The sequence below is a fragment of the Varanus komodoensis genome, unplaced genomic scaffold (assembly GCF_004798865.1).
Source record: "Varanus komodoensis strain SLA01 unplaced genomic scaffold, ASM479886v1 scaffold4, whole genome shotgun sequence".
In the NCBI taxonomy this organism is placed as follows: Eukaryota; Metazoa; Chordata; class Lepidosauria; order Squamata; family Varanidae; genus Varanus; species Varanus komodoensis.
Window position 1 is genome coordinate 5,037,291 of NW_025335941.1, and position 22,943 is coordinate 5,060,233.

Sequence of the window (22,943 nt, forward strand, 5' to 3'; positions counted from 1 at the left end):
CCTCTCAAACTAACTCTAACTAGAAACATTATCTGCCCTCTGGCCCTCTTCCTTCAAAATTTCAACTGCTTCTACTTTCTCCTTTTCATCTTACATGAATAACTTTGCATGGTACTGGTATGAACTGGAAACCCACAGAAAACTTGCATGGAAAATGACCTTGCATGCTCAACTGATAATTCACTGGGTCCTTGTTCCAAAGATTTTGAACATCCACAGCTGAGCAAGCATGTATCTTATTGCAATTGTCAAATAAGAAGTAGCTCAAAGATTCATTGGAAAGTAGGTGTTGCTACTTTCCTTGAGTAACAGTCCAAGAAGCTTTGCATTTCAGAGCTTTTACTTCAAATATGGGCTAGATATTTCCCATGACACAGTTCCATGTAAGCCAGGGGTGGGCAACTTGTAGCCCTCCAGATGTTTTGCCTACAAATTCCATGATCTCTCACAACTGGTTATGCTATCCAGAACTGGTGGGAATTGTAGGCTAAACGTTCTCCATTTATGCTTTGCATGGAATGGAGTCATCTGCCACAAGTTTTTAACCCTAGTTTCAGTGCCTTGATAACATTACATTTTTCTTCTTTTCTTTTGCAGATTAGTACTGTATACCTTGCAACTGAATTATTTCATTTGATATTATAATCTTGTCAAGAAGTGTCAATTGTCCTACACAACGGAAATACTGATAACTGTTTTAAGCATCTAACATCCATGGCTTCCAAGAAAAGACTTTAGAAAAGAATTGCCCTGGAAGGCAGGCTTGTTTTTCAGTGTCCCTGCTATCTTTCTGATAGATTAAATAGAACCTAAATAGAGTTCCAACACAGAAACTAAGAGCGGTAGCAGGTGTTAACTAGGTTAACCTAGTGTTAAGTGCAAACTATTTCATAGAAACTAAACTTTAGGGGATTTTCAGTGCATACTTTTTGCTATCTCTTTAAGCACACAACATCTTTTAAATATTGACCATTTGCCAACAGGAGCCAACATTTTTTTCAGTGATAAAATTTTTAAACCACATTTTTAAAATAAGGGAGTCTACTTCTCTTCAGCTTGAAATATATTTCAAAATTTGGCCACCTATTCTCACTTGGAGAGCCACAATCATGGAACAACCCCCCATCAAAGCCTTCCTGGCATCAGCTCTGCTATCCTTTCAGTGCCAGGTTAAGACTGTTCTCTATGCCAAGACACAGTTCTTAATAGCACCCAGGGAAGGCCGTCTGCTGCTTTAACTTGTCTAGTTGCATTAAGCTATCTTAGTTATTTAAGTTATTTGACTTCGGTTTTTAAATTCATGTTTAATTTACTATGGTGAAATTTAATGATTTTTTCAATGTTATTTCTTTTTTACACTATATTATATTGCATCTTATGAATTAAGTAAAATAAAAAGAGAGCTTCAGCTATTGGCAGGTATTGGAATAAAATAAAGAATATTAACAAGAAAATGCTGTCTCTGTATTCTGCATAAGGAACCTGAGGTTGTTCAGGCACCATGAGAGTATGAGGCTATCTGCCTTTTCCTGATCAGAGCAGAAGGTTCAGCGGAAATCTCTGGTGAAAGCCTTCTGAAGTGTTCGACACAGACAATTAATTGCACACAGTCCACTCTGTGAATGTGTTCTTTCATCAAATAGACAGGAATAACTGTTTGGCCTTTTAAAGTTAAATGTCCTTGTTTGCATCTCATGCATGTTTTCCTCCTGAAAGCTTTTCAGTGATTTCACTGAGATTTTGCATATGTTTTAAAGGCATAAAAATAGCTGTCTTACAGACAGGAAGCTACGCTGTCTAATACTGCTTGACCATATGCAGATCTGTGATTTTCTTACATTTGATATTTATACAGTCTTGGCATGATTACACTGGATCAGAGATCCATAACCTTTTTGGATCCATGGGCACATTGTGAATTTGAGAAACTACTGTGAGCACCATCACAAAAGGGCTACCACAGAGGATGCAGTTAGTTCAACAAGGGCTGCAATGGGGCCCATCTAGTCAAAAGCCATGGCCCAAAATGCTGAGTACAAGCAGAGGAAGGACATGAATTCCAAAGCCCATCTACATAACTGACTGCAGTGAACAAAAAAATACACAAACATACACTAACATTTTATGATTGTTTGCATGGGGCTCAACAGAAATTACTTCTGAGTTGGCTTGCTCATCCTGCCCGCACAACCCAAAAGGAAAGAAAGATTTCCTCCTCATTTGACTAGCAGCTCAGCCTCTGTCACTACAGCACCCACAAAAGAAGTGTGTGTGTGCATGTGCGTGAATGAGGACTGAGATGAGAGATTGGGAAGAGAGATAGACAGAAAAAGCAGGACTAGGAGGTGGAAGAAATAGAGAGGTGAGGTGGTGAGAGGGAGACAAAGAATAAAGGTAGGAACTGGGATATAGGAGCAAAGGATGTGAGAATGGCTAGAGGCTAGGTGATGGAGAATGCGGGGGGGGGGGGAGAGAAGAGAGGAGAGAGGGCGGGTAGCAAAGGTGAAAGGTTTGTGTGGGTAGAGAAAATTTGGATATGGCCAGGGCATAACCCCTTCATCCTTTTCCTGTCTACCAAAGTGCTGATCAGCAGCAAGTGCAGGAGCAGAAAGTAGAAACTGGTGCCAAAGCTGTTGCTTCTTCTTTTTATTACTAAACATTATATTTTAAAGGGGACAGGGAATGAAGAACATTGCAGGCTTTGTGTTGGGGAGCCCTGCAATATGTATACTCATAAATACATTTTTATCTAACACAGACATATTAATTATTATTTGACTGAACAGCTTGTATGTTTTGGATAAGTGTATTTAGATACATTTTTGACATACAGCTATAAGAAATGACATGCTGGAGTAGCAATGCCTGTTGTATTCTAAGTTCATCACAAGAGACCTACTTCAGTTCATTTTTTAGTATTATATGCTCTTATGACAATCCTTGAAGAAGAAATTTCCACCCCTCACCTGGTAATGGTAAAAAAAGACTATATGGGAAGGTTCAGCACAGCTTCTGATTAGATCCAACCATACCTCAAGAAGTCCCAATAGCCTTGAAGCAGTGCAGAGCCTTTAACCTCATAAGGTGATACACCGGCTATAGTTTATCTTGTACAGAGTTAGCCTGGCCACAATTATCCAGGCATGGTAACATCACTTTGAATTACTGCAATGCATTGTATGAAGCCTGGAAAATAGTTTGGAAACTGTGCTTAATAGAAATCTTAGCAGCAGCAGATTAATAACTGACCCTGGACATATTGGGCGCATCTTTGTGCTTAAAACAAATGCACTGGCTCCCAATTTGTTTCCAGAGCCAACTCAAGATGCTGATTTTAACCTTTAAAACTTTAAACACCAAAGTACAAATTCTTAATCTTCATCTGTGGCACTGTAGCTCTCGAATGTTTACCCCAGATCAGTGCACACTAGCACTGATTCTGATGTCTTTTTGGCACCATTTGTCCACATTTTAAAACCTCTGGTTTTACTTGTAATATTTTAACCTGGGTAGTAGCTTTTCTGTTCCTCTTAATATATGCTATTTAAAATATATATTCAAGATGCTGTGTTAACCAATCCGACACATTACTGCCTGAACAGTGGGGCGTTAAATCCTCCAAATGCGTGGGTACATGGATACTGCCGGATGGCTGTTTGTTGGTCTGTAAAGAGCTGTGTTTCTGACAAACTTCTCATGACCATGCATTCAGCAAGGCTGCAGAGGGGCCAGTTTAAATTATGCTGAAGTCTGGCTGAGACATGGGAATTATAGTAATTCAGGGAAAGAAGAATGATTGCCTGCTGCTTGAACTAGTATTGTTTGTTGTGCAACTATTTCATTAGTGAGTATGTCAAGGGCTGGGCTAAATCCAGTTTACATAAAACAGACTATCATCTAAGATGTAAGAAGAATCTTAATGACAACTCTATGCTATACTGATGTGCGGCATGGAACTTCTTGTTGTGTGAAAGAGCAAAAACATGTTGCTTATTCCACCATTTGATCATGGTAAGCTTCTGGTGTTGATGCTCCTAAAGAATAGGAGACTGTACCATACCAGAAGCTCAGTGTGTCCAAAAGAGAGAAGCTGGCTATTATATATTTGATACACTGCTCTGCTATAAGAGAAAACAATGCCCTTGTTCCTTAACACCTAACTTATAATAAAATCCCTGTAAGATAGAATGATGCTTTGAACTGCTGGACTGCAAGACTCCAGAGGATTCCTGGATAAGAAAACATTCCTTAGTCCACTTTCAGTATTCTGTCCACTGCACTGCATTGAGTCTGGTCCACTACAGACAGACAGCTGACCAAAAGTGTTCAAAATATTTAAAGGACTCTGGTACAGCAGGTTACAGAAATGGCAACATACCATATCAGCCTAATTATCCCTATTGAGAAAGTGTCTGACAAGTACAGAAAGACTATACTTGTCTCTCAGGAGTGTGGTATGTATTGACCCTGCAAGTTAATTAGGCACATGATGAAATGGCAAGAGATAAATGTGACTGCAAAGTCTTTGTGAGGGATTGACATATGAAAGACATGACAGCCAATTAGGGTTCATGCCAGCATGATCAACAAAGTATGCAGTGACTGCTACCCAAATACCTCAAGAAAAGGAACAGAGAAAAAGAGTTGGATTTTGTATTTGCTCTTATGGGAGGCTTCAACCAGTCCATTTAAGAGCTTACAGGTGCATCTTTAAGGGAAAGTTGTGAGGAAAGGTTGATATTACGAATCAGCTCAATATCCATTCCTAACTGTGGGGGACAATTTCCATTTGTTACATGACAATATGTCAAAAAATGTGTAAGAGCTGGAAAGGACTTAAGTGTGACTCAGAACTAAGGGGAAAATGAGAGGTCAGTGCTTTGACAAGTATAGCTACACATTGTTTTTTGGAACAATGTATGGGTCAGAGGGAGGAAGGTCTATCCAACTGAAACTGAAATGTTCATCTGTAAAACCAGAGATTAGGTAGGAAAAAAAGGATATAGGCACTATGATGCAGAGCGTTTCTGTTCAGAAAAGATAAAAACATAATCTCTGAGATAAACAGATCACATAAGATGATGAGCTGTGGAATACAACTCACAATGAAATCATTTTGAGAATGTCTAAATAAAAGATCCCTTTAGGTTCCGAAGAAAAATTGTGAGAATGCTATTGATGATGAAATCATGTGCAAATGAAGAAAATTAGCCTGACCATTACAGGAAAAAAAAGGTATGGAAGAAACAGCCTGACCATTACAGAAAAATGATATGAAAGAAGCAGGATAATGTATAGATCAGTTGAAAGGGAATTCCACAAACATGGGACCACTGCAGAAAATGTATCTCTTACACTCACCAATCTAACCTATCTTATTGATGGGCAAATGAGCAGGACCTTCAAAGATCTTAATAAATGGGCAGGCTCATTTGAGGGAAAGCAGTCGTTAAGATAACCTAAGTATCAAGTGATTTTCGGTTTTAAAGGTTAATCCTAGAATCACAATTTGGGTCTAGAAGTGTTCTGCTTAACCACTGTAACTGGTACAAACTTGTATGTATTGTCACTTCTTGGTGCTCACTGATACTCAGGTGGCCTCATTTTGAACTAATTTAAGCTTCTAAACTGTCAACACATAAAGCACACTGCAGAAATAAAGCCAATGTGTAACTAGCACATGTGGAACTGAAACTACATTCAGTCACTCTAGATAGGGATGCAGTTAGTGAATCAGACTAAGCTGGTAAAAGGAGTTTCTGGCTATGAATGACACCTTTCTGTCCAGGGATAATGAAGAGCAGGACCCCCAAGCTGAAAGGGGTGATCTTTCAGGGGTGTTCATCTGTCGCATGCACCTCTATCTAGAAAAGCCAGTTTTCCATTCCATGGGACTACTGTCTCATCTGGCTTAAGCTTCAGACTATTCTCATTTATCCTCAAGCCACCTCCAGACTCTTGTTCAAGAGCACCATACTCTCCCTGGGTTCAGTACACAGAAATGGAAGATACAGCTGTGTGTCATCCTCATACTTCTGGCATTTCAGCCCAAACGTCTGAATTCATTCCTACAACATTTTGAGGTACATGTTAAATAACAAGAAGGACGAGACAGAACCTTGTATGCTATAAGCCAAAAGTTACAATGTGGAAAAGAAGTCCACCATTATCACCTTCTGTGATTAACCCTCCAGGAAGAAATGGAACCACCTCAACATAGTGTTTAACCTGCTGATTGATGGCATTCTACAAATTCATGGAATATAAGCCAATGAGAGGCTACTAGTCATGGTGGCTGTATATCACTTCAAGCAGCAGAGGAAATATGCCTTGATCCACTGGTTTCTGCACAATGTGCAGGAAGATGCTGCAGCATTCTTTTCCTGTTGTGGGCTTCCTATATGCATCTGATTGGCCACTGTGTGACCAGATCTCTAGACTAGATAAGCTAGAGGGTTGTAGATGCTAAACTAGATAGACCATATTTTGGGTGTGAGCAAAATAATCCCTCACCCACTCAGTCCTCTGCAGGCAAGACGACATAAGGGGGCATGTCCTTGCCCTGTTATGTCATGAAGGGTAGCCATGCACCTTACATCACCATTCCTTGTGTCATGGCAGCTTTGCCTCTGCTGTCCCATACCTGATGGAAAAGAGTGCAGAGCAGGCAAAGCCGACTTACTGAGAGTTCAAAGCGCTGTCAGCATTTAAAAACCAGCAAGAAAACATTGAGAATCCATTTCATAATCAAAGTTAATGCAGACAAGATCTTATTAAAGCACAACATGAGCTACTACATAATAAACTGCTCAGCAATTTAGAATACGGGGGAAAAGGTTCAATACTTAAGGTAGTTTGTAGTGTTCAGCATTAAACTTCAAAAAGAAATGATTAACAAAAACTGCTGTGACTAACAGGAGAAGACTTTTTGCACATGGGCAGAATTTCAAGGCTAGGAGAGCCTATACTGCAACCCTTGCTTTTATCAATGAACTATGATTCTAGCAATCATTCTCAATATGATTTGGCTGAAGGTCTTTCTACTCAGTGCTAGGCTTGCTTTCATATACTGTGCCTACATTACTTGGATACCCTAGTTAATGTAGATGATCTTAAATCATTAATTTTGTTTTATTGGTTGAATTCAGTTGTTGAGGCCTGTGCATGTGGACAAGATATTTAGCTAAGTATAGTCAATCACCTGTGTGCCTAACTTCACTATGCATGGGTTATTCCATCTAATAGGGAGAGGTATTCCTCCTTAAAAGGGATGCGGTGGCGCAGTGGGTTAAACTGCTGAGCTGCTGGGCTGGTTGACTGAAAGGTCGACAGTTTGAATCTGCAGATGGGGTGAGCTCCAGTGCTTTGTCCCAGCTCCTTGCAGTTCGAAAACATACAAATGCAAGTAGATAAAAAGGTTCCTCTTCAGTGGGGAGGTAACAGTGTTCCATGCACTTCGGTGCTTAGTCATGCCGGCCACGTGACGATGGAAACTGTCTGCGGACAAATGCTGGCTCCCTCGGCTAGGAAATGGAGATGAGCACCACCCCCTAGAGTCAGGCATGACTGGATTTAATGTCAAGGGGAAACCTTTACTGTTACCTTTTTATTCCTCTTTAATTCCTCAAGAAAGGGGTAGTGCCAACTCCTTTAAAGGAAGTGGTGATTGGGCAATCCTAGAGAAGCCTAGCCTTAACATGGAAGATGTTGCCAACATTTCCTTTCTAGGCATCGCATCTGAGTAGGTGATTGCTTGTCAATTCCAGGTGATTGTGTACTAAATTGATTATTTTGATCCATTTCAATCTGTTTTTAGGTGTGGTTTTGGAACAGAAACTGCCAGTTTTTATTTTGCCCAGTAGGGTGACCTTCATCAAGGAAGGGGCATAGGAAATGCAACCGTCTTGGATGGCCAGGTGCAGAAGGTATTGCTGGAGGATTAATACTCTCTGCCTTGAGTGTTTATTAATTATGTAAAGTTGCTGATGAGATTATTTGGACAAGTGCCCTCAATATTTGGTACTCAACAATGTCACTCTCCTTTTCCTTAAAACCCGATGAGGCAGTGCGTTTGCTCAGCATAGTGATGGACTGGATAAGAGTCAGTTAACAGAAACTCCGGATAATATAGAGGTACTGTTAAGGGGTAGTTTGCTTGCCCCTCCAAGTGGTGTCCAGCCTGTTCTGAAGGTGGTTGCATTGCTTCTAAAGGATCAGGCCCATCTTTGGGATTGTTCTTGGATCCAATATTGTCACTAGAAGCACAGATGGATGTAGTGCAGTTCGACAACTGCATTCTTATCTAGACAGAGGCAGCAGAGCTACAGTTATCCATGCCCTGAACACTTAGATGTGGATTATTACTGTGTGTTATGCATAGTCTGTGTAACATTGAAAATGGTGAGTAAACTTCATTTGTTTTAAAATAGGGCAGCAAGACTGTTAATGGACTAATATGAACACATGATGATAGCACTTTGTGGTCTGCACTCACTGCCAGGCCATTTACTTGATCAGTTCAAAGTGATGCTAATAATTTGAAAAGCCCTGAATAGCTTGGGGCCAGGTTACCTGAAGGATCATCTCCCCTTTTATCTACCTGCCTAGACCCTAAGATCAACCACAGATGCCCTTGTCTGAGTGTCTCCTCCAAATGAATTGAGACAGCTGATTGCGCAGGAGACAGTTCCAGAGTCCCTAAACCCTGGTCTTTTTGGTGTCAGGTGAAGACCTTATTTTCCCAAGCATGTGATATATCAGTTTCTGTTGTTTATAACATTTTTACTCTCTGTTTAAATCTCTATGCTGCCACTGATTTTTTTACTTTGGTTTTATATGGTAGTTTAAACTCTGAAATGCTTTATATTATGGTTTTAATTTTGAGAACCATCCAGAGAGTTTGGCTATTGAGTGGTATAGAAATTGAATTAATAAATATACATATTTCTTTTTCAAAACTAAAGTGGTGAGCTGGGAAATCCTTTACAGTGGCTAACCCCAACCATGAAGAGAATAACATGGAAGTTCATAATTATTTGTTTCAGTTGGTCAAATAGAAAAGAATATTCAAGACATTCTAAGGAGTTTTGTGCTCATTGTACTCCTTATTTCATAGGCTTCCAAACTAAACTAGTTACTCTGTTCAGTTTGAGGTATTGATTTTATTTCACTCCTTGAATTGCTTTAGTGTAGTAGTTGCTTCCCAATTTTGGCATCTGCCTATGTAGTAGGTACAGCATCAAAGTAAGTCCTTTGTGAGCATAACAGTGACTGTGCTGAAGTTACTGATAAAACCATTCAATATAAATAAAACTTCACTCTTTTAGAAGTGAAAACAGCTTTAAAAAAGATCATCATCTTCTGCTCCTTAATAGTTACTTTCATTTCTTGCATATCATTGAAATAGCCTTTTGAAAACCTTTGTGGGCAGGCAGCACTATAGGTAGGAACATACTTCAGGATTACATCTAGAAAACAAACCTACGCATGTTGGCTGGAGAATGCCCAGAGATTCACAACTCTTTTCTGTACAAGCACAAACAGAATTGCATCCTTAGTTAGAAAAAAAAAAAATAGCATATTGACAACTTCCCAATTCCCCAGTTAAAAGATGTTGATTACAACTGTGGAGAGCAGTCTTCTCTCAGGGAAGGGAATAATGTTAGGTCTTCTGACTGTGACTGACTTCATATGTTCATATATTCATACTCATGGATTCATTTGTGGAGACACACTAAACTCTAGCTGTTTTTGCTTTTGTTTAGTTTTGAGCTGTTACAATGCTGTTTCCTGCATACATTTATACAATAAAGCTAAGAACTGTCTATGTATCTGTGAATGAACATCCTATGCATGTTTAGACATGCATCTTAATATCTGGGTTCTAGTACCCACTCAGCCATGGAGTCCACTGCATGAGTTGGGGCCAGTCACAGACTCTCAGCCCAACAATACCTCACAGGGTGGTTGTTGAGGATAACAGCAAGAGGAGGAAAAATAGAATTATTTCCTTGAAAGTAAAACTGGTATGATACAAATATAATAAATGAATAAAGTCCTAAAACTCCTAGTATTCCCTTTTCTGTCTAAACTTACATGGGATTGCGCCCTTAACTGTTATTGTCATATTATTTCTACCAATGTTGTATTATATAGCATCATGGCATTCAAGTGAGACAATCTCACTGCAAATTGTCTATGTATTCATATTGTATTTTTACAATGGCAAGGAGAAAACACTTGAAATTATTTATTGTAATTTGTTAACAAGACCCAGTGCCTATGATCACCCTATTATTTGGTTTAATGTTTAAGTCCTGGCAGCTGTCTCGAGCTTGTCTCTCTGCCTGCCTCTCTGCTCACCTATCTCCATTTCCTTCCCAGCAGATCAAGACTGGGGACTTCTAACTACAATCTTGTATGATGTAGGCCTTGGTAACTCAGCTAAGCATTCTGACCCTGCCTCTTCTTCCATTTTAGATGCAGAGTTGGACATATCCACTTTAGAACACTGTATTTCAGAAGAAATCCCTACAACAACTAAAATAAGACCTGGATTCAGGAAGCACATCTGGCATGGATTAATTAAATGTCTCTGGCCACTGTTTCTCATGTTCATTTCTTTATCTGTAAAATGGCTTGCTTCACTGAGTTTTTGCAAGATCAAAGATAATTAAGACTGTAATCACTTTATAAATATACTGCTTCATGAAAGGCAAAAAGTAGCAGCAGTAGTTATAAATAGTAAACATCACAAAATCTCTATAACATAGCAAAACTGTATATAGTGGGAAAAGAAAATTATTTTTCAGTATCCTGGAGACATCAAGAGAGATAGAATGGACACTTGAGATTTCAGAATTTTTCCCTACTTCTGCAAGTTGACCAGTACAATGCATGCTTTAAAAAAAAACTTTTTGGACAAGTGCTGAACTTTGGAAACTGATGAAATAGGCACAAAGAATCTTCACAAAAGTATGACTCACTTCACCCAGCATGCTAACAAAAGCCCAGTCAAAGATCACAGCCACAAAAAGCCATATTCTGTTCTCAGTATGTCCATGAACAGCTTGCACTAAAATCAGCATGGCATACCTATCTAAAGGAAAAGCTTAGCTTTAGGTTATATACGGACAGATAATATTAGGATTAAAAGCTAGAATAAAGCTAAGTTATAATACTTCAGATGAAATCTATTGACTCACTTTGGTGTTTAGCCCTCTGATTTCAGGGGGCAGATATAGCAAGTTTTAAATCACTCTGCTTCAATGCTACAAAAGGAAGTTCCAGGTAAGGAATGTGGCTCGAAAGCATACAGTTGATCAAGGCAATGTTCATGTTAATTCTGGGCACCTGACTTTATGGTTTACAACCTGTGACGGAATGACAGTTCTCTCAATAGCAGCAATAAAAGAACGCTTAAAAACATTCCTTTATAAACTTCCTTATGTAGCAATGTTCCAATCTGCCATCCTTCTGATGTTTTGGACAACATGGCCAATGGTCAGGAATGCTGGGAACTGTAGTCCAAAACATCTGGCGGTTGGGGGAGTGTACTGTACAGATACATTTGGGTCCAGCAGTCCAAACCTGAGCCCACTAGCAAGCTGCCTTTATACCATGTGACAATATTTGTCCATCTAGCCCATGTGGCCATATTTGTCCATCTGTGCGCTCAACTTCTAGCACAGAAAGAAAGGGACAGCAAGGAGACTAAGGGTGCCCTATCTCCCCTTTCCCGCTCCTGAAACCCACCCCCTGCAAGAGCTGAAGGGAACAAAACACTGTTGTAAAAAGTTACCTGGAGCCTTTACAGAAAACATTCATCTAAGGGGCTTGTAAGGTTCCACTTGTGGTGTCCTATTTTTTTCTTTTCTTCTTTATTCCTTTTATTGTTTTGCTCCCATTTCCCATAATCTGTTTATAGTTTTCATGCTCTCGTATGGCCTCCTATTATTACCTCTCCTATCTCATGCTCATCTATCCCTCCATTTCCTCTGCTACTCTCAGAAACTGATCTGGAGTTCAATCTGTGTCCCTATGAACTTCTTTCATAAAATCTACAATAGTTGTGAACAAGTAGCTGTAGCTTTTCAGATAAACTGACACCGGCAGCTGCTTTTTCATCCCCACCCCACAAAGTGTGCTTTCCTTTCTCATTCTTAATGCCTTGTTTGAGGCTAGATAAACTTCCTTCCTCTCTCACTCATTTTATAAACTTAGAACTCCCCCACATCAATTTTACTGTATCTCTACTTCCCATTCCCTGTCCTATCACTAAATACCCAGTCCTGTTATTTTCAGGTTTGGCAAGTTTGGCACCCTGCCTCTCCAAGAACCAAGTACCTGGCCTTACTAACAGATGAGTACAGTTAGTAGTATAGAGTACTAGTCAGTTGTATCTTATATCAAGCCGTACCAAGAAGCTAGTGAAGATATCAGTACTCGTATATCAATGAGTATATGATACTCATTAGGGGAATCTGGGAAACTTACATACGATTGTTTGCATGTTTAAATTAGAAAGTGAAATCTGATACAACTATTTTAAGCTACTTTTACTGAAATCAAGGTCCCATTTGGCACAAGTTGTAAGTTTCTGTTTCTCTGACCCTGTTTGCACAATTGTGGCATCGGAAGCAAGCACATGCCATCCGGATTTCCTCAATTATTCACACCATCACAGCTTTCTATGCTGTTCAAACCCAAGTGGCCTGGCTTGTTGAGGGTGGACAGCAACCCTCAGGTGACAAGGATAGGCCGTTGCTGAGTTTTTTTTTTTTTTCCGATTTATATCCTGCCTTTTTCCTACAAAGGGCTCAGGCAGCTTACATCATTCTCCTCCTCCATCTTATCCCCACAACAACCCTGCGAGGTAGGCTGGGCTGAGAGTCTGTGACTGGCCCAAAGTCACCCAGCTGGCTCCATGGCTGAGCGGGGACTAGAACCCAGATCGCCTGAGTCCCAGTCCCATGCTCTTAACCACTACACCACACTGGCGTTGCCCACCTCGAACAAGCCATGCCACCTAGATTTCCGACAACTTAGCAGGGCACACACAGCATTTGCAACAGACCATGAGGTTTCAGCTGAAGTGACTGTGCAAACTGGAGATTTGTCATGTTGTCCATTGTCTTATATTTGAAATAAAGAGTAATAATTCAAGCCAACTTATTTATTTTACACATTTTAAGCATGATTTAATTGATCCCATGCTCTATTTTCTGTATGAATGTCACTGTTATACTTATAGTGTGCTGTCAGAAGCAACCCTGCAGAAAGTAGGAATATCTGCAGGCTCTAATGCCTTTAGGTTAGGGGAAAATGTGTGAAGAATTGACATTACCAGAGAAACAGTCATGCTACCATGGAAAATTAAACTATCTTGCCATGTTAGCTGATATTGCTTTGAACAACTGCAATGTATTATTGTGAAATCCCCACTTAATGTGCTGATTATTTCCAAGAGAACCAAGGTTATCATGAGGCAATCAAAAATATAGTTTCCTCTATATTACCTGAAATGTTCAATAATCTGAACATCTTCATATTCCAGGTAGGACTAATCTAAGTTTTAATCACAGAGACTTGCAAGACTTTGAAGAAAACTCAAATTAGGATGAAGTACCAGCCGCTTCTCTCAGAGGAGAACCTCAGGTACTTCTCTCCATATCCTCCTGGCTTGTGAATATGATGTTTCTGTGGTCCTTGGACAAAGAAAAATGTCCCCCAAAATACCTCCTTTCCCAAGCTTGCTGAAGCCAGTGGACATAAAATCAGGAAAGAGTCCTTTAAAAAAAAACACGGGTATTTTCTCCAGGGAGATGAGACTATTTTATAGATCTTGTCTATGTTACATGAAGCCTCAGTTCCCTTCTAAGATATCCCTCTATAACTCAATAGGAAGGAAAGTTCTTCCACCAGTGGCCACAGAGAGCTCTCCACAGACTTAACATCCTGAACCTATGTTAAGGGAGAAGGCTTGAATTAAACTTTCGAACTTGGACTGACCATAATGAGGCTTTTGAGTCTCAAACTCAACATAGCAGCATACCTTCCATTTAGTAGGCTTTAAACAACACTTTGTTTATAACGTATTTATTCAGCAGAACTAAAGTAATATTCTATTTTTTCCCTGTATTTTAGTGAAACCATCAAGAACTAGTTTTCATCTTCAGTAAACTTTCCTGAAGGTTAATTGAATGCCATTGCCCTTATATATTGACTGCTAACAACCTTTTGACTTGACTGCGTTCTGTCCATTGGTAAGTCTCTTACCAATGGACAGAACATATGATGGTTGACCTACACATTCTGGATGGCTGTACATCCTGATATGCAGATTCCCATGCAACTGGGATGTTACCTATAGTAAAAGGCTTACAAATACTACAGCCCATTTAAAAACAAAAACAAAACAAACCATAATTTGGAAGTCCATAATAAGCAGCTCAAAAGCAATCATGATTCACCCAAATTATATTAGCTGTCATTTTTATTATTATCCTATATCAAAAAGAATGATTCAGTCTTTAAAGAACATATACAAAAGACAAACCCAGGCAGATTTGATTAATTTGCTTTTGGAAATTTTCAGTGCTAATCTCCGTTGTGAGCACATTTCTCCCTCCTTCCATTTTTACTTTCTAGCAAATTAATACAGAAGCTAATAATACACAGTCATTTATTGTAGCTTAACATATTTTGCTGTGATTCAGGGCATTTTCTATGAAAATAGTTAACAAGTTGCATAAATCAAAGTAAATATCCTTTCAATCTGCAGGAGCAGCTTATGTCGAAGTGAAGAATTTATTGCAGATTGGAATGGCCCCTTTCCCCCTTACTTTTCCCAGAGTCTTGACTCCACCTTCAGGGTAGTTCATGCTGCCCATGGGCCAAAACAGTGGGATAATGTGGTTATAACTGGCCACTAGTTTGACCTAGTACTGCCTCATTGGGTCTAGGAAGTCACTTTCTGCCCCACTTATTCCACAGTATCTCCTGTGCTAAAGACAGTTTGGTTCTCAAACTGCCTGACTAATCTTGCTTGCTGCCCTTGACTTTTCAGAGTCACCTGCCAACTCCTTTTCTTATATGCTGTTTAATCCTGAATTTTATAGCATATCATTATATTGAAGATGACACTGAAGAACTTCTAGAATGTTTCATTATTTACTAATTCTCTTTATGAACCTTTACTGAAATTATAAGAATCCTCAAGAATTGTATATTTCTATACTTTGCAATTAATACAGTAAGAATAAACTCTCTTTTCACTTAGCTCAAAGGGGAGAAAAGTATAGAGGAAAGGCAAGGATGTCTTACTTTCTTCAATGCTGATAGATGAAAATGTAGCTTTACCTTGAGCTTTTCAAGGTGATCCTGGAGAGAGTCAATCAGCAAATCCCCCACTGGCTGCCAAGACCCTTTGATAGCTTCAGCCTGACGTAGCTTCAAGTCCAGCTCATCCATTGCCTCCTGAAGCTCTTGCAGCCTTTCAAGGGCTTCATCTATCCTTTTTTGCCAGTCAGCAGACTGTAGATTCAGCTTATCCCATTCGGTTTTGACCTCATCTCCCTGCCTCCGCAGGAGTCGAGTGACATTCTGGGCTCTTTCCCCTGGGGGAAGATCTGAAAGTTGAAATATAGCAATTGTATGATCTTGTACTGACAATCAAAATAATGTTTGAAAGTGATCAGGGGGGGGGGCACATGAGCAAAATCTCAAAATACCTATACTGTTAAATCCTCACTGCAAAATTATTCAAGTAGCATATCCAGGCCACTGATTCAACACTGGCCATGTTTTTGTTATTTCAGTTAAAATGCCATCTAATGTTTTGCATGCTATTAAAACTATGCAGGACTGTGTTACATGCAAATGGCAATGATATTGCAAATGTAAAATATGAGCTGGCTATAAGTTTGAAAACTAATTTGCTAGGTTGGTTTAATGTCACTCCCTGCTTCTGGCACAATATGTTGTGCTGAAAAAGATAGTTTGAAACTCATGAGTAATAAGTTGCTATAAAAGCATGGTAAATTTGACAGAATTGTTTTTCCCCTTTTCACACTAAATTCATACATTTGCAAATGAATCATTGAGGGTTTTTCCCTTAAACATTTTCATTGTTTCCATATACGTGAGATACGTAGGAAATGCCCCGATTTTGACAGTAAGAATATATATTGTCCTTTTAGTCATTGTTTATCCCTCTACTAATATGTTGTTATAGAATTACATTCAATTACCTCTTGGCTCCTGGTAGAGCTTTTCTAGTCCCTCCAAAGGCTGTTCTGCTAGGAATATTCGCATTGTCTCAAGTGCACTCGAGATAACAGGTTCTTTAGTTTTCAATTCCCTCTTAAAGGCCTGTGAAATGAAACAATTCAATGTAAATTTTCATGCCTGCTGTTTTTGTCACCTTTCTGAACAGACTTTCGTATGTCATTTCCCAACTATCTGTGAAACAGATCAATGACAAACGAAAAGAAAATAAGGTTATTTCAGATATCGATGATGATGATGATGATGATGATGATGATGGAAGACTATTTTTCCTTGTGACAAAATAAAGGGGTAAAATCCAAAATGGATGTTTTATATTCTAGATCATTCTATATTTTTGAGGCCAGTGAACCTAATCTGGGCAAATGGATATGTGATCCGATTAAGCTCTTTGCTGTTAAACTGGTCTCCTTCTGTGACTAATATCAGACTTCATAAAACTTAGAACTCTTGCTGGAAGGGAGAGGGTTTTAGTTGGCATTACAGTAAACAGCTCTGGCACAGCTGCTGCCTCCTGAGAGGCAAAAGATTTCCTAGAATGTAATAGGAAATCCACAATGATCCACATCCGTAAGCTTGCTGTTGCTGACAACTTTGTCAGATTTGTAGTGGACTATTCTGAACATATTCTCACTTTCAGTATATACCAAGATTTAGTAGATATTGCTACTGTTGAAATAAGAATGTTTAGTACAAAGTATTGTGCACTATATTATAAACTGCTACAGATGTATACTCAGTGATAACAGTAATAAAATTCTCCTTATACTCATAGCTTCTATGCAATCCTGTGCATGTTTACTTCAAAAGTTAGTTCATTGGGGTTTAACTTCTGGATACGTGTGTATAGGATTATAGTTTCACTGCATAATCCTATGCATATTTATTTGGAACTAAGTTTCACTGTGTTCAGCAAAGCTTATTCTCAGGTAGGCTACTGGGATATATATCTATTAGTTGGGTACTCCCTAAATATCAGACACTGCTTTAGTGACCAAAAGGATTATTCTGAAAAGCAGTCTCATGTTTTCTTCTGGACTAACTGTGCTATGAAAATGCTCACTTATAAATGGATGGAACAGACCTCTTATACCATCACTTTTACATGGTGCAATGTTCTCTTGTCTTTTTCATTGATAAAGGAAAGTACCTTTCACCTCTGGAAGAGAGGCAAACTCGTAAACAAGTAGGAAATATTTACACATGTGGAGAATCCTGAGATTTGCACTAGTACAATGAGTTTGACTGGCACCCCAAAATGCCAAAAAAATCAACTCCAGGAGGAATAAGAACACAATGCATCTAAATCACTGCATGTCTAAATCAATCTAGTCCATAAGTATTTCTCTATATTCCTAAAAGGGCTTATGCATGGTTGTTCCTCTCCTCCCCAGCTTTCTAGTCCTTATGCTGATTGGTTTTCCAGAGCCATTCAGCCTTTAAGTCACAACATGTTGAGGTGGCAAAGGACGATAAAAGCCAAAAGGACAGTGAGAGGGAATAGAACTTAACAAGGATATGTAGAATATGTGTAAGCCGATAATGATGATGATGATGATGATGATGATGATGGAGAAGATTTTTAATCCATCCAATAATTAATTTTCTTTTGGTGGATGAAATCAGTTAATAAAAGAACATTTTAACAGTTAAAACTAATAAAATGTATTACAAAGCAAAACAATATACAATGAAAGCTCCAGAACACTGCCCCTAAAATTTAGAGGTAGAACTAGGTGTTGCTATCATGTTCCAATAAAACGCTAGCACTGCTAATGTTGCTTCTGCTGGACTTCTTCAGTGAAAGGTGGCCTGTGCAATTGCTGGTCTGAGCACTCTCCTCTCAGAATTCTAGAAGCTTCTCCAGCTACTTACCTTATTTATTTATAGCTTTTATATACTGTTCCACAGTAAAAATTAAGATCATGGCATCCGGTCCTATCACTTCCTGGCAAATAGATGAGGAAGAAATGGAAGTAGTGACAGATTTTATTTTCTTGGGGTTCAGGATCACCACAGATAGTGACTTCAGCCAAGAAATTAAAAGACGCTTGGCTTCTTGGAAGGAAAGCTACGGTAAATCAAGAAAAGCATACTAAAAAGCAGAGACATCACCCTGCTGACAAAAGTTCGTATAGTCAAAGCTTTGGTTTTCCCAGTTGCAATGTATGGGTGTGAAAGCTGGACCATAAGGAAGGCTGAGTGCTGAAGAACTGAGACCTTTAAAATGTGGTGGTGGAGGAGACTCCTGCGAGTCCCTTGGACCGCAATGAGATCAAATCAGTAAATCCAAAAAGAAATCAATCCTGACTGTCCTTTAGAAGGCCAGATGCTGAAGCTCAAATACTTTGGCCACCTAATGAGAAGGAAGGACTCATTGGAAAAGAACCTGATTCTGGGAACGATTGAAAGCAAAAAGGAGAAGGGGATGGTGGCTGGATGTGGTCAATGGGTAGGTGGGTGTGGGGTTGGGTGGACTCTGGGGAATGGTGGAGGACAGAAGCACCTGGAGGAATATTGTCCATAGGATTGCGAAGAATCGGACACAACTTTGTGACTAAACAACAACATAGTAAAAACTCTCACATATTGGCATCTGTCTCAAGTGGAAAGAAATGTACCCTATGCTAGGTGGCAAGGAAGTGATACACAAAGCTATCAAATAAAATAATAATGGTGTAAGATCTATCTTAATTAGGAAAAAATAAGTTTCAGGGCACAACATGTCAATTTAGGGTTAGGGTTAAGCAGCAGACATTGAGGCATTGCTATCTATGGGGAAGAGACACAACATTGCACATTTTTTGAGCTCTGCTTGCTTTAGCCAATAAGAATGATTCTCAACACTTACTTTACTAAGATAATGGTTAAAGAAGACATCTGTCTGTGAAAATGTGGTCACACCATTAACTCTACATATAAATAGTCTGTTTTTAGCATGAAAACACCCTGTCTTGCCTTGTGCATTCTTAATGACACTCTAGATCTCAGCTGTCTGTTCTCCCACAAACTAGAATTTCTCACAAGTATACCATTCTCCATGTATTATGTGACTGTGTCTGCCTTTGTGTACACTGTATTAATCACAAGCACAAATCATCTGGAAAGTTGCTGAAAAGGCAAACTAAATTCTTATACCAAGAATAGTTATTGTATGTTTGACACATAGCTAAAAAAGACATTTATTTTCAAAATTGTAAATCAGTGCACATGTCCCTTTTCAACACTTTTATTTTGGGTGCAATGTGAAATGGTTTACACTACGCTATTACATGAAAATGACTTAAGAGCCTGAATCTGTCAAAATTTGACATGGAAGCCATTACCTATTACATCTCCTTTCTACTGAAAGTAATGTACCAGATTTCTTACTTTAAAAAATAGACAGATACTGAGAACACCCACTGGCTCCTGCACTGAGGCACATAATCTTATTCCTAAAGTATCTCTCTCAGAAGTTACCTAGTGTTCTCCATAAAAATAAGGGAGAGAAGTTATGATGATCTAATGTTTTCCTCTGCTAGACTCTTCTTGCAGATAGGATATTTTCTATAATATTCATCCTATAGGCAGGCTTTGTCCTAATGCTTTTCATTCTGCTCTGAAAATCCGAGTTCAGGTACAGCTAATACTGCTAAGTCAATATTGCCAAATTCTCAGTGCCACTCTTGGACAGGAATTTTTATGCTTTTGTGTTTTCTACTAAGATCCCTTTTAGAATGTTATATTAATTGTAATGTAATATCTGATATTGATCTGCTAACAAATGACTTTTTATCATTACAAAAAGAATTTATAATCATAGATACCTGACAAATTCACAACAAAAGAAAGTTTACTATTAGTGATAACAGAATTAGCCTAAATGTTAGTCTAATTCACAGTCAATGATTTCAAGCAAATGTCATCGAATTTCTATGTCCACACTTTGTGCCAACTGCAGAACAAACTGGACATACATAATATATGACTTGACAACATAATAAGTAAACTAATTTGTTTAAGCCCTTCTACTTGTAATGAATACATCAGCTATAGAGGCATTCTGCCTCCTGTCTTAATAATGCATATATTGATTAGCTCATCTAAAACTTGCAGAAGCATCTTCTGTGTCTCTCAAGAGTATCTTTAAATCTCTTCAACTAGGGAAGAAAACATCTCTAAATAAACAATAAATGTTGATGGAAGGAAATTTTACAGAAGCACAATTTCTGTTTAGGAGCAAACAGCTCTTCCTCTAATAATCCTTTTACTGGCATTTTAGGGAGACGATAGTAAAATGTAATTAAATTAAAGTGGTATTTCTTTATTTGCCCAGTTTATTTATGCTTTGTGTCATCAAGGAAAAGAGAATGTATCTGATGAAATATACTGGTGGCTTTCTGTAGGTAACTTGGTGGTGCAGCAAACCCTGATCAAACAGTGCATGTAGGTAAGCATATTCTCACATCATTTTTTGTTGTGCTGATTCTATGTTGTGTAAATATGCAGTAGCCCATGTTATAGTGTCTTTCAATCTGCAGGAGGATTAAATGTGGTACTACAAGCTATGTCCAGTTTTAGGCATGAGCACAACTAACCAGAAAACCATTGGTTATATGGATAGTTCTCTCTCTCAAATTATAATGCAGATACACAAGCAAAAACAGCATTAAATCATTACTAGGATAAAAGTCCCAAAGGCAGCATCCATAATATCTAAGCTCCCAAAACCTAAATCTGGGAAAATTAGGGTAAACTATTCCTGGGGAAATTAATGGGCATATGTAAATATTGCTTATTTCGTATAATTCCATCAACTCTGCATTGAGGAATGCATTTTTATCACAGAGAAGCAGTATACAAGATAACTGTAGAGTTCTACTTGAGAACTGTATATACAACACATTTGGCAAAAATTTTAACAGCTGTATCCTGCTAACAGCCTCATGCGTATATTTACAAGCAAATGTAAATGGATAAAAAGCAAGTTAGATCAAAATAACCACTGTTGTAGTGTACAGAACATGCAATTGTTTAATTGTTAGAATATTATAGGTGGCTATGAGAATCAAGATTCATATTGTCATTCACCTATGGATCCTACTGGGTGTCTTGGGAAATGACTCACTTTATTAATGCAGCTAAAAGGAATATCTCTTGAAAAAGTAGAATATTAATGTACAGTGGTACCTTGGCCCATGAACTTAATCCGTTCCACAATTCTGGTCACAACTGAAACTGGTCATGAGCCAAGTCAAATTTCCCCATAAGAATCAGTGTAAATAAAGTTAATCCATTCTGTAACCACAAAAATTGTGGTTTTTTTAATCACAAAAATGTGAACCACTTTATTTTTGAGATGTGCCTTAATTATAATGTTTCTCTGATATATGTAATATTTGTATTCCCCTCTCTTTCTCTATGTGTATTTCTCATATCTGCAAAGGCATCAATAAAATAATTTCTGAGAAGCATAAACTGAAATAATACTGGATGAAAGCTATAGGGCAGCACAAGGTCTGCTTTGTTCACAAAATATACCATATGTGACTCCCGCCCCAAAAAAAGAAATAAAAATCTGTAAAAGCTAACCTTAAAGCAAGTCTCACTTTCTGCCCTTTCTTCCCAAGAGACTTTGAAGAATAGACAGAATGACCTAAATTTTAGGATTATCATTTGTTCTTTTTGTTCTCCAAGGAACTGAAGTATCAGTAACTAGGCAGGTTATAAAACTGCTACTGAACAGCAAAAATGGTTTTTATTAGTATCTACATTTTGGATAATAGTCAAGGGAAACAGACCAAGATACATGGAACTTGGTAAGTGTGAATGAAAATGAAATGATGTTTAAGGCTCTAAAAAGTCACAAGTCTTTCTTACAACATGCATTCCGTAGTATTTCTCACTCCCCAGATCATTACCAATGTTGTAAGTACATTAGAAGACAGGGAATCCATATGGCATGCTATCTGCAAACCAGTTTAATTCAGAGACATCTGAAATAATCCAAAATATATTAATGGGACTTCTAAAGAATATACCTTATTGACTATACCCAATGAACATTAGGGTGCAAAAAGATAGCTTCATAAGCAGTATCAGCCATATGTAGTTATACTATGAAATGTTTTAGATGTCTAGCCAGAAATTTTAACATTTATTAAAAGAGAGGCTGCATGGATGACTTAGTTCTCTGCCAACTAAGAGCCATCTCTTTTACCAGTTTAGGCTCTTTCTTCAGCTTTTTTTCTGAGAAAGATGAGAGCTCTGGAGATAAGTACCACTAGATATTCTGTATATCCTTATTACACTCAGCCATCTAAGAGCTTAGATACAACTACATTCAGCCCTATGTAAATTGGGCCTGCCCATCATGAATTTTGACATTCTCACAAGGACCTGCAAGAGGATGAAGGTGATCTTAGAGAAACACCCAAAGAACCAGGAGCCACTGGCAATTTATTTATTTAAAACATTTTTATGCCGCCCCCATCGCAATGAAGCCTCTGGGCAGCTCAAAACAGAAACAAAATACATAAACAAATAACAATAAAACAATAAAAAAATATTTAAAATCCTCTGGTGCATCTTGGCTAAAAATTTAAAATCCTATAAATACAAATAATTTAACAATTAAAATAAGTTTTAAATAAAAAGGTCTTAGCCTGGCACCA

General features: G+C 38.4%; 1 protein-coding gene across 8 annotated transcripts in view; it reads right to left on the minus strand.

Annotated features, from left to right (window-relative positions):
- Positions 1-22,943, minus strand: part of DMD (dystrophin) — a 994,758-nt gene that overhangs the window by 183,787 nt on the left and 788,028 nt on the right. For all 8 annotated transcript variants that reach the window (XM_044441365.1, XM_044441364.1, XM_044441363.1 and 5 more), the window contains 2 exons: positions 16,251-16,371; positions 15,361-15,629 (listed from right to left, as the gene is read on the minus strand). In XM_044441365.1, coding sequence (XP_044297300.1) covers positions 15,361-15,629; positions 16,251-16,371 — 390 coding nt within the window. The remainder of the gene's footprint in view (positions 1-15,360; positions 15,630-16,250; positions 16,372-22,943) is intronic.